The sequence below is a fragment of the Bombyx mandarina genome, chromosome 04 (genome assembly GCF_030267445.1).
Source record: "Bombyx mandarina strain Sakado chromosome 04, ASM3026744v2".
Classification (NCBI taxonomy): domain Eukaryota; kingdom Metazoa; phylum Arthropoda; class Insecta; order Lepidoptera; family Bombycidae; genus Bombyx; species Bombyx mandarina.
The window spans coordinates 7,394,230-7,407,025 of record NC_143211.1 but is presented as its reverse complement, the minus strand read 5'-3'; the positions used below and the strand labels follow the sequence as shown (position 1 = coordinate 7,407,025).

The following is a 12,796-nucleotide window of genomic DNA, read 5'->3' as shown; positions in this document are numbered from 1 at the left end:
CATGTTAACTTCAGTTGCAGACGTTGCTGACCTACCCGAGCGAATCAAATCTTCCATCATATCTTGACCTTTTTTGAACGCCATGTGCAATTGGGCACCATTAAGCACGGGTTTTTGATAAAGTCGACTCACCATGCGCCTTCGGTAACATTTTCAGTAACTTTCCGAACACGAAATTCCACTGGCGATGCAAAATTTAAGACTCTTTGTTCGATGTTTTCGTCTATTTGCAATCGGCATTAGATATGATATGACAGTAGTGTATTTATTCTAAATAAAATAAACCACTCAAGCTCCGCGGAAAAATGGAAAGGATTTATACGAATCTAACAACAACAAGAACTTAAATTAAATTGGAAATCGGAACCATAAACAAATCATCCATTCCCGATATTATTTTGACTGAATGTATATCATTAGAATAATCGGTACCAGCCCGCGGAATTCGACACAAGCACAATAGTCACTCAGTACGAGTAAAACAAATCCTTTAGAACTCGTCGCGGCTAAATAAGACGCTTGGTGCACTCGTATTAAGCAATACACCACAGTTCAACGCGATATGAATTTGCTAAGCTTAAATACTTTACTGTACACTGACAAAAATTAGCGACCTGTCAGAAAGCGATGGGAAGAAGTATATTGAATATAAGAAAAATACAAAGGATAAGAAGCGAATACATTAGAGAAAAAACAAAGCTGATAGATGCTCTCAGGTACGCTCTGACACAAAAGTGGCGCTGGGCAGGACATCTTGCGAGATATACGGATAAAAGATGGACATTAGAAATTACAACATGGGAAGGACCAGCGGGCAAAAGAAGAAAAGGACGACCAAGAAGCAGATGGATCGACGAAATAATAGCAGCAACTGGAAAAGAATGGAGAAACAAAGCCAAGGATAGGGAAGAGTGGAGCAAGCTGGAGGAGACCTATACCCGAATGGGGTTCCAAACACAAGTTTATATTTAATTTTGTAATTTTTATTTGATAAGGTTTTTTTCTTTTTTTCTTTTGTTTTTGGAAATAAAATGGGCTTATTATTATTATTATTATTATAAATACTTTACTGTAGTTAGGTTAGTTTTTTTGCCTATCTATCTGCCAGTAACTTCGATGCAATACTGGCTTCGTTGGTGGGTGAGCACACGAGAGTCAGCCTGACAGAATTTGCTAACATATTTCTTATCAAGAGAAATTATATATTGAATCTGCCACCAGAGACTGTATTTAAAGTTATTTATTATTTATATCCGAATTTAAAGTTAATTATCAAGATTTCCAGCACTATCATAACTAAATAATGATGCGAGACAATAATGCTACATTTTTTATTTATTTATGAAAATAAAACACAATCATGCTTTTAAAAAAACACCTTATTTATTTTTATTTTAAGATTCTAAAGATTTATAGCACCAAGTCACAAAACATTAGGCACATTTTTTATCTAAGGATGTTTGTACACAGTACTATCTTATGAATAAAAAAGATGAATATAACACAAAACGGTTACATAATAATGTAATCAATATATCAAGCTCAATTCAATAGTAACACATATTAAAATAAAATCAATGTAATTTCAAAATCAAATTGGAACAAAAAGCTTCGCCGGATTTACGATAAAATTTATTACATGTTGTAGACAATGTTAACCATATTTATTTTACAATTATTTTGGTGTATTTCGAGTTAATTTACTCAAAATAAAATGCATACGTCCGTGTCTTAAACGGTACGATGTTCAGTGCATTCGTATCGAGTGATGCGAACTTTTTTGCCGTTATTTTTTCATTTATAATTTATGAACTTAATTATTTTAGTAAACCATTTACACTTATACAACTAGATTTCCGTAAAATTTTAAAGTCTTTTACGACAGTTACCACATTCTGACTCCAGGCTTCTGTTTCTCAATTCTCAATATTCTCAATATTCAATGTATATTACTTGATAATTTATAGTATGTTTTAAGATATTGACAGATGATTCAATAATGGTTAGGCCAAGTCTTGCTTCTGGCCTTGATTCGCGTCAGACGTTCGGTCATCGGTAAGCCCGACATCTGCGTGCGTAATCGGGCGCCACCTGTTGGAGCCAGTGCGGTTGTATGGCGGAGACGGTGATCATGTACGTGCGGCGGGTGTGCAGCAGCTCTGTGTAGAGCAGCGCGGGGGGGGGCGGGCTGGCGGCGTGCAGCGCGGCGGCGGGGTGCAGGCTGGCGGCGCCCCCCGCGCCCGTCACGTACCGCGCCCCGCCCCCCGCCACGCCCGCGCTCCGAGACCACGCACAGTTGCTGAATAAACCGCTCAACAAACACTTCAGCAACTGCAATTCAAACGGGCGAGAACATTAGAATAGCACGCGTGCTCTTGCCGTGACATATGAAGCCTTTTTATAATTACTAGTGGTGCCGCAATAGTCGAAATTCGACTGTAATTAATTAAAATTATAAGTTTGAACATTATTGAGGTTCTATTGTCAAAGTACTTCTATAATCACAGATTTCGCCAAGACTACACTATAGACAAATAATATTACAGATAAACAATGTTAGAATAGGTATTCTCAATTTGACCATAGACTTTAGGCAATAACAAAAGTTTGATAATAAACAAAGAGTATAATATATACGTGTGTGTGTGTGTGTGTGTCAAATACATGGTAGTGTGTGTAATGTTTTTTTTAATTGATTTAATGTAATTTAAAAAATATTAGCATTCTGCACTCCTCTATATTTTCTATAAGTGTGGGAAATTTCATACTCCTCCGTTTGCGCAATTTTCGTAAAAAGGGGTACAAAGTTTTTCTTCACTTATATAAAGATTATAGAGATAGAAAGGAACTCAAAAATCACTACGTATTAAACAATTACCAAAGTCCGTAAATAAACACAATATATTTAAGCGACTTAATTAACTAATTCAATAATTAACCCACCGATTGTGAGATTAAAAATGTTGATGGCAAAGTGAAGACAAATCAATCTAAACACTATTAAAATTCGTAGTGTGGTCATCACTTTTAGCCGGGGCTGTATTTGTTATAATGTAGTAAGAGTTACTGAATATTTTACACTGTACCTGACGATCGAGACATGGCGGTATAACCATACGCCCAGTGCGCTGGAAGGGGTATGCCCAGTAGGTCTAAATAACCACTAAATGCATGAGAATGCATGAGGAAAACTCTGATACAAATCAAATGTGGCGGTACGCTTCGAGGCAGCAGCCCTGCCAACAACCTAGGGCACTATGGGCTAATAACCTGTATGCCTGAAACTTTTATATTACTAAAACTCGAATCAAAACAAACAAAAAAAATAAAGAAAAATTAGACTCGAGCCCTACACCCCAGCAGAGGGTAATAGGAAAGAATGATGATGATAATGTACCTGATCAGTTGCAGACCCGCAGCTTGATACAGTTAAATTTAATCTCTGACATATTGCAAGTAACTGCTGTCGCACTTCGTACGCGTACGTTAAGTTTCGATGATTTAGGTAGTTTTCCTTACACCATTGCTAAAAATAACAATTAAAAAATTACACACGCTCCGACGCAAAGCTCTTGATAATTCGTTAATTAATTCTGATGTTGCACAAGGCTCGATGCGTCGTAATTTTTTGCTTATACGTATTAGTAACACATTATATATTGAGGTCATTCATTGTTATGAGTACCACAGCACCACATGGATATTCGAAAGAAATTGCTGTGGGCTACTCCCACATAAACACTTACACACAACTGGTACGCATTTACATACACCACATTACATTTTATTCCGACACATATTTTTTTTTATTGCCTTTGTAGGCAGACGAGCGTACGGCCCACCTGATGGTAAGTGGTTACCGTCGCCCATGGACTTCAGCAATGCCAGGAGCAGAGCCAAGCCGCTGCCTACCGAAGCCAAGCCGCTGCCTACCGAAGCCAAGCCGCTGCCTACCGAAGCCAAGCCGCTGCCTACCGAAGCCAAGCCGCTGCCTACCGAAGCCAAGCCGCTGCCTACCGATTTCAGCGCGCCAGTCGACTACATTAGACACACGCACCCAAAACCGGTTTGCTGTGACGTCGGGCCGATATGTCGTCGTCCGCGTACAGCACCGCGCTGACTTCAGGCAGAGCCTACCCGCATCGATTAACGCCCGCTTACGTTTCGTTCCGATAAATTTGCGAGTGTACCGCCTACTACATTTGCAAGACAAATCTTCGGACATACAAGTTCCGAATAACAACATTTGGATCGTCGGTCTACTGAGCAATATCACCCGCTCGGTGGAAGATCTTTCCTTTCGTCGTTAATCATCCCAAATTGTGAATGCAGAGATGACGTATGATAGGCCTGAACGGAAAGAAAGTACATTCTGTGCCGACTCTACATAGCGGGATAAAGACAAGTTCATGTAAATCCTACTCATTTGTGAGTGTATCTACAGGCGTTAGCGCTGGTAAATTGTAACTGGTCATTGAAATCAATATGCGTACTCACCAGAGGCGGATTATCCGTGAGGCAAACTAGGCACGTGCCTAGGGGCGTGTAGTTACAACATATCGACGATTAAGAACTAAATGCCTGAACTAAATTTCCTGGTCTACTAAAGTCTAGGGTTCGATGATACAACGTCATCGTAATTGCAAAAACAACTAGTTAAAATTTATAGTATTATGATGGCGATTTATGGCCGGTACAAGGGCGCCGATAGTGATTGCCTAGGACGCACTGTGTGCTTAGTGCGAGTTTTGTAACGTTATCGATAGCGGGAAAGTTAACTCAAATTTGTATGGAGTCGGAACGATTGCCTACATTTGCCGCTAGGGGCGCTGTTTCAACTGCATACAGATTTGAGTTAATTTTACGCTATAGAGAAAGTTAAAAACCCCGCACTAAGCACACTTGACCTTTAATCCGCCACCGGTACTCACCTTTTTTAAAGTAGCTTTGCAAAATGCTTTAAAAACATTTAACAGGGTGATGTGGTCTCCTGTTGGCGATGTAAATTTTCGCTTTACTTTCAATGCTTCTTCGCGTTTGTGCATCGGCGTGTAGAATATATTTTCACTAGACAAAACTGCTACTAAGCTCAAAGCCTACAAATTTTTTTCATAATTATAATATAAAAGTTTACAAGTTTAAATTCATTATTAAGCTTCTGTACTTTACCTCTTCTAAGCATCCATATTCGGGGGCACTCAGTAGTACTTTCGAATATTTGGGATCTATCGGGAATGAAGACATTTTGCGACCTAATACGGTTAATTTTGGATTTTCTACGCTGTCAATTGCACCTAAAAATAGCAATAATTATAAATAAAATTTGATAAAATGATAAATATTCGCCATTTATTATCAAAATCAATATTATTTTGTAGGTTGAATTAACTAAAAGCTTCCTATTATTACCATAATTGTTCTGTTATGCTCCTGGGTGCTGGGTAATGAGAAACAGTTTTATTTATTTATTGCTCTAATTGACTAAAGAGCTCACCTGGTCTTACTGGAGCCGATAGAAATAACGACTAGAAATGAAAAATAGTTTATTTATTTATTGCACTAGTTGACTAAAGAACTCACCTGGTCTTCCTAAACCACATAAATAACGACGTGACCTAATAACCTAATACTAATAACATTTTGAATTTTGTTAAAAAGTGATTTTAATCATTAGCTTAAGTAATTCAAATTTTCATCGTACCCAATTCCTTAAGTAACGTCAATGAAGCAGTGACGGAGTCTCGCGGTGGAGAGTCTATCAGCGGGAATGTGCTCGGTTCGACGCCGGCCGCTATTAGCAACAGTATTGTGGGAGCCAGTGGACATCTGAAACAAATTGTTAAATGTATTTATGTGCTTATTCATTAACATTTTTATTATTATATAATTCAACCAAGTTTTGAATTTATTGATATTAAATTTCTTAATTTTTATCAACTTGAACGATCAATTGAAAATTTGCACAAATATCAAAGATCAATGGCAATGCAAGAATTTTATTATTTTAGGTCAGTATCCTAATCGCCAATGATCGATCAGAGAACCAGCGAAGTAGTCATGCGTTTCATTTGGTAGGTTCGGTGGATGGGTTCCAATCTACAACAAAATTGAGAGTTCCACGTTGTAATGTTCATAAGCTTCGTTAAGCGTGTAGATACTAGGTGATCTGCAAATTTATGCAGCCATACATAAAATAAATATGTCAATAAAAACTGTTATGACAGTATACTGAACCTTACGGCCGAAATTTTAGTGCCTTCGATTCGCCTCGAAGGCTCCGTCGGCCGGGCGTGCTTGGGGTGAGCTGCGCCGTCTGGTTGTAGTATTGACCGCGGTAACCCCCTTACCCATCTGGGTTCTGACCTCGGAGGGGATCGGACGCTTGAGCGAAGAGTGCAGGGGAATCGTTTAGTGGGTAGGACCCTGTAAACATCCTTGAGCCCGCGGTCTCGCAGTCGCGGACCAGTCCCACATACCCCGTACCATAGTCCCATATACCTCGTAGGAGGATCGGCACCCGGCCTGAGCAAAAAAAAACGCAAAAAAAAGAATAGTGTACCTAAGTATTTCAGGCGTAGGATGTAAGGGTCTTGTGTTGAACTGCTGCGCGGTATAGAGCCTATAGGCGGCGCCGGGCGCGGTGCGTCCCGCTCGGCCGGCGCGCTGCCAGCCCGCCGCCTGCGACCCGCTGCGCACCACTAGCCGCTCCGCCCCTGTGGCACTACACCACGACCTGGACGCACCCACATACGATCAATTTAATAATCCTGTTCGAAATTCGAACACATTGCATGAACGTGTCCTCCACTTAGTCCTAACCGATTACTGGAGCCCATACTTAACAAAACACTGAATACTATCGTACAATTTTAGACATCAGAGTGAAGTCTCAATTGTATTAAAATTACGATTATCTCGGTTTTTAACTACAACTCGTGACGTATTTACCGCAGATAGCTATAGGTAGAGCAGTGCGACACTAATCCGTTGCTGTTTCATAGGTCACTAGCTATAACCGTCGAAGTCGTCGTGGCCTAAAGGATAAGACGTCCGGTGCATTCGTGTTGAACAATGTACCGGTGTTCTAATCCCAGGCGGGTTCCAATTTTTCTAATGAAATACGTACTCGAGAAATGTTCACGATTGACTTCCACAGTGTGAAGAAATAGCATCGTGTAATAAAAATCAAACCCGCAAAATTATAATTTGCGTAATTACTAGTGGTAGCACCTCTTGTGAATCCGCACGGGTAGGTACCACCACCCTGCCTATTTCTGCCGTGAAGCAGTAATGCGTTTCGGTTTGAAGGGTGGGGCAGCCGTTGTAACTATACTTGAGACCTTAGAACTTATATCTCAAGGTGGATGGCGCATTTAAGTTGTAGACGTTTATGGGATCTGGTAACCAAAAAAATATTTTTTTTTAAAACTAAAATTTATTTATTTCTCCCTACACACATACACATATTATTGATTACTACCTTTCTTTTACAACTCCAGTATCAATGACACACTTTATCCTGGGAATCGTGACCGAGGCCTCTGCTATATTAGTCGCGAGGACTATTTTCCTGGTACCCGGCGGTGTCTCTTTCCACACCTGCATTTGCTGTGCAGGCGGAAGGCCGGCGTATAATGGACAAACCCGTATAGGTGGACCTGTTGTTTCCTGTAAATATATATTTATCGTAAGACAAACAAAAAGTACATTAAACTGTAATATAAATCCAAAGCAATGTCAATTTATTTCATATCATAGCTATACATACTTTTCAGATACATACTTTCGCGATTTGTTTTATGTTATACATTACAGCTTCAATCTCTTCTTGCCCAGTTAGAAATACAAGAAAGTCATCACTAAAACAATAAACTTTAAGTTAATATAATTTCGTGTTGCATTTATGTATATTGTATACCAAAACACAGATACGATTGTACAGATAAGTACAAAGATCTTGCCCACTTTTGTCACAAATCAGTAATACGTTCCGGTTTGAAGGGTGGGTGGGGTGACAATTATCTGGACCAACTCCATATCTCAAGGTGGTTGATAACTTTTATACTGTATTGCTGTTTCTGAGATTTATGAGTCAAATTTTACGATGTGCGCGAGCCGTGACACAAAATTAACAGAAATGAAGTTGCCCACTAAATCGCTCATTACAATACGACCGACGTACCTTGGCGAGTCTGAATATAGCCGCAGGTGAACTTTCGCGCATGTACACTCGTAAAAAAAAGTGTTATTAGCATTCATTTTTTTAACGTTAAATATTTATTATTAATTATTTAATATTTAAAAAAAAAAGAAATAAATTTAATAAAAATAAAGTACAACTTCTTACGCGCGTACATAAGTACACGCACCCTTTTTTATATGGAGAAGGTATATTGAATTCTTTGTGATAATTAGATTACTAAAGCAAAAGTAACTTGAATCTTAAATTAACATTAAATCTCTTACTCAGCAGGGGTAGTAGTGTGCAGCTGAAATATTGTGCACACAGCTGCATACTGGTAATCCTCTTGCTTGGTTTTAGAATGATATATTGTCACAGGATGTGTACGACCTTCCAAATATATTACTGGACAGCTGTCAAAATAATTTCTAAATGTATCGACATCCATTGTCGCTGACATTACAATGACCTGGAAATAAAATGCCTTTGAAAATATCAATATTTTTTCTTAATATTAGAATTCATTGTTTCAATATACTTAAGATCAAAATTAATTTGAAATATATCTTTTTGGTTTCAGGATTATAGATAGTGTAGTATCATTCAATGTCTATATTATCTACATACAAATAAACTAAGTTTAGTGCCATTTTGTACTCTATTCATCAACCATTCTTTTCTTTTATGTTATGGATGTAAGATTTGGAAACTTAACATGAACAATAACAATAAGTTGGCGAGCCCAGGTCATTTCCGTGTGTCAGCGGAAGCGGTCAGTGTAACTACACTTACACTCCGTATGCTTTACCGCCTGAAGAATTTCCTTCCGCCCGAGACCAAGACAATGCTCGTTCAAACTTTGATCTTCCCCATGATCGACTATGGTGATGTGTGCTACTTTGACCTGAATGCAGATCTACTCAATAAACTTAACCGGCTTCTCAATAACTGCATTCGATTTATTTATAATCTTCGGAAATACGATCACGTATCTTCTTATCGCTCCCAACTCAAATGGCTCCCCATTCGTCAACGCCGTAGCTTGCGTGCTCTCAGTACTCTTTACTCTTTGTTGCACTCCCCAAATCCACCTGCTTATTTAACTAATTCCTTTCAATACTTAGGGTCTGACCACAGCCGAAATCTTCGTTCATCTCACAATCTTCTTCTTCGCTGTCCTCCACATAGTTCTGACTTTTTACATTCTTCATTCACAATTCAGTCTATTCTTCTATGGAATGCGCTCCCACTCAAAATAAGGTCGGCCACTACACGTGAAGCGTTTAAGACGAAGGTTCGAGAACTGTTTCTCAGAGAGTTAGCAGAGTCATCTAATTGATAATATTTGTTTATATATGTTTTTATATGTATATATTTATATATATCTATATATTTATGTATATGTATTTATTTAAGTACTATGTATTATGTATGTTATATATACACATAATATATGTTTAAGTAATATCCCCTTCACACTACACCTACCAAGCTTCATCTCTGCACTCCCCTAAGGTAGACTGTTAGAGAATGCCTATGGCATTAAGTCCGCCTTTATACTTTCTAGTATAAGAAGTTATAAATAAAAAAAAAAAAAAAAAAAAATATACAAATATTTTGTTTGTCATTGTAAGGTTCTGTTTACCTTTAAAGGATTAATAGTTTTTTCATTTCTCTCCTTTTGTGCTAATTTCACAATTCCAAACAATATATCAGTGCTCACAGTGCGTTCATGTGCTTCATCCAGAATAATAACTGAATATTTACTGAGCAAAGGATCTAAGATAGCTTCTCTAAGCAACATACCATCAGTTAAATATTTCACTTTAGTTCTAGGGCTTGTCACATCTTCAAATCTAACTGAGTACCTGAAATTATAATTATAATTAATCAATGCACCAAATAAAAGTGATTCTTTGAGACAATTTGTTAAACATCACATTACCCAACAATGTTACCAACTTCAGTATTCATTTCAGCAGCAACTCGCAATGCAATTGTAATAGCAGCTACTCTACGAGGCTGAGTAACTGCTATCAAGCCAGTGCCTTCTAATCTCTGTTCATGAATCATTTGAGGAATCTGAGTGGTCTTACCACTTCCTGTCTCACCTATTATTATCATTGTGTTGTTTTTTCTTATTTCTTCTAATAACCTGAAAGCCAACATAGTAAGTAGGTTAATTAAAATTATTTATTTCTGAATTACCAGTCCTGAGTTATATAAATTACTGGTCTTACTGATGTCTCATTGGAGCTTTATAAAAAGATTATCAAAAAGTTTAATCCATACGATCTTAGTAATTCTTAGGGTTTCTGTCGCCTAACTAAATAGCAGTATCTTTGTAGGATAACTTTTATCTATTGTCTTTGTCTGGCGAAAATTCAGACTATCACTAAAATACTTGATATTTACTCTGAGAAAGTGGATCAAATCCAGCATGTACTTCCCTAGATTGAAATTTGGAAAGAAAGAAATTAGTTTTGTGACATGTGAAAAGTAATAAATTGATAATTGTATTATTTGGCTAATTTTGTGTTTTAAGGCAAACTGGCAATAGTAATTGTTTATTAATGTATATTAATTGTAAAAGTGGATAAATTTGGGAAAGTCCTATCTTCCAAAAGTTCAGTCATTTCAGTAAATTCTAATAATTAGTAATTAGGCAAAGTACGGCCTGCGGGCCAACTGCGGTTCACAGAAGTATTTAATACGGCCTGCCGAGATTCTATCCATCCTAAATATTCTAGTATAACATCTGACGTCTATAATTGAAAATCTTCGAATCTTTAATGAAAGCTCCAATTCGTCAGGGGTGTTTTGAGCTTTCACTATCTCATAATTAACTTGCCATCATTATAATTATCTCGGCAGTCTGTCACAGGTATTAGTTTATTTATTGGAAAAAACCATTCTTTTCACCTATCTATCACACGCCTCACGTCTCACACACTTAACAAGGCGTAAAAATATAAGGTATTTTGTTTATTAAAAAGCTTTAATTTTTTCTATATTCCTGGCCCTACTCTAGAATTTCTTAAGCTTTGTAGCCCGCCATTAAAAATGATTGCCCACCACTGTTGTATACTCATATGTATGACAATCCTGGACTTGAACCTGGTAACCTCAGGTGGAGTTTTACTTGCACTTGTCAAGTTTTTATTTCACTCAACACCTTCTGACTGTTATCTATAATACTTATAATGCTCCCAATAACTACACAAAACCAAAAGTATCAGTTTCCAAAAAGTTTCATTTAGTGTTAATGAAGAATTAGACATTTTTGATGGCTTTCTGAAACAGCTACTCTAATCTGAAAAGTTAGTGTTAACTTTAATCACCCTCACTTTTGATGCCATCTCTCAGATACTAAAGTATCAGACTGGCTCCATTATTCCTTACTGCACACCTCTGTTTCACTTGTTCAATTAGCATCAGAATGTCGATGACTGTATCTTATATGTCCCATACTTTCAATTTTAATCCCAGCACAACCTTAGTTTCTTATTTAAATGTAATTAAAAAACTATTTCATGAAAGAACTTATGTCTGAGACTCACCTGCCTCTAACCATAAATACAGGCAGTTTCCTTCTAGCTTCTTGCAAATCATCTGAATTTTTTTTAACAACATGCGTTTCTATGTTTTGAGAAACTTCATGGCCATTTTGTAAACAATTACTAATACTATCACTTAATAATTTGACCTTTTTCACACAAATACCACCTGTCGGTTTCTTCCTCTTGAAACCATTTTTAGTCTCATTGGTCAAACCTATTGAGCAGTACTTTGAATCCATTTTATTGTTCTTAGATAAACTAATGCTAAATTACTATGGCAAAGTGTATGTCATGAATCCCTAGACATTATTATAACTTAAATATTTTTCCAGAACAGATCAAAATTGCCATCGTTTTGGTATGTTCAACTCGCACACGTTTTAAATTAAACTGTGTAAATTTCTGTAATTAACTCATGAATCATACACGTATCATTAAGTGTTTGATTTCCACTTTATTATTATTTACATACTAATTGTTGGGTATTTTCAAACCATATTATTGTGTAATTCAATACATATTTCGTTCTTAATTTACTCAAAAGTAATTTAAAGCTTTAAAGTCTATTTTCTTCAGTTACTGAAACGAAAGTGTCAAATGATGTCAATTAAACTTCAAATCAAACACATGGCTAGGGCCATGCTAGGGCTAGCATAAAGTACCGTACCGTATGGACAGGGGAGGGACGGGGAACAACTTTTTTAAAGGGATTTTATGACCTGGTACCTAAGACTTTTAGGTCATGTCTTATTTTAATGTTATATTCTTATTTTCAAGAAAAATAATATGGACTGAAATGAAATTAAGACTATTAATTTGAGACATTAATCAACTGGGATGAAATTAAATGAAATGAGATGAAATGGGATGAAATATAATCTCAGTAAAATGGTGGTCATTTACTGAGATTTTTTCAGTGGACTCTTTGGAGGATCCCAAGAAGTTACATCCAGCGGTTTTGTTTCATTTTCCCACATTTGTGCACTTTCACAGGTACTCCTCCTCCGTGCGTCGTATTCCTCAGTGCTGAGGGTCGTGACCTTTAAGGAGCACT

The 12,796-nt window shown here is 37.2% G+C and overlaps 1 protein-coding gene across 1 annotated transcript; it reads right to left on the bottom strand.

The window, feature by feature from the left end:
- Window positions 1-1,361: 1,361 nt before the first annotated feature.
- On the bottom strand, window positions 1,362-12,416 carry ath (ATP-dependent RNA helicase DHX33). Its single transcript, XM_089727025.1, has 12 exons — window positions 11,743-12,416; window positions 10,128-10,337; window positions 9,828-10,050; window positions 8,467-8,651; window positions 7,784-7,859; window positions 7,481-7,668; window positions 6,560-6,733; window positions 5,702-5,826; window positions 5,170-5,294; window positions 4,932-5,096; window positions 3,398-3,526; window positions 1,362-2,331 (listed from the first exon to the last, which is right to left on the bottom strand). The coding sequence occupies exons 1-12, from the start codon at window positions 11,979-11,981 to the stop codon at window positions 2,050-2,052; spliced, it is 2,121 nt and encodes a 706-aa protein (XP_089583151.1). The 5' UTR covers window positions 11,982-12,416; the 3' UTR covers window positions 1,362-2,049.
- Window positions 12,417-12,796: the final 380 nt, after the last annotated feature.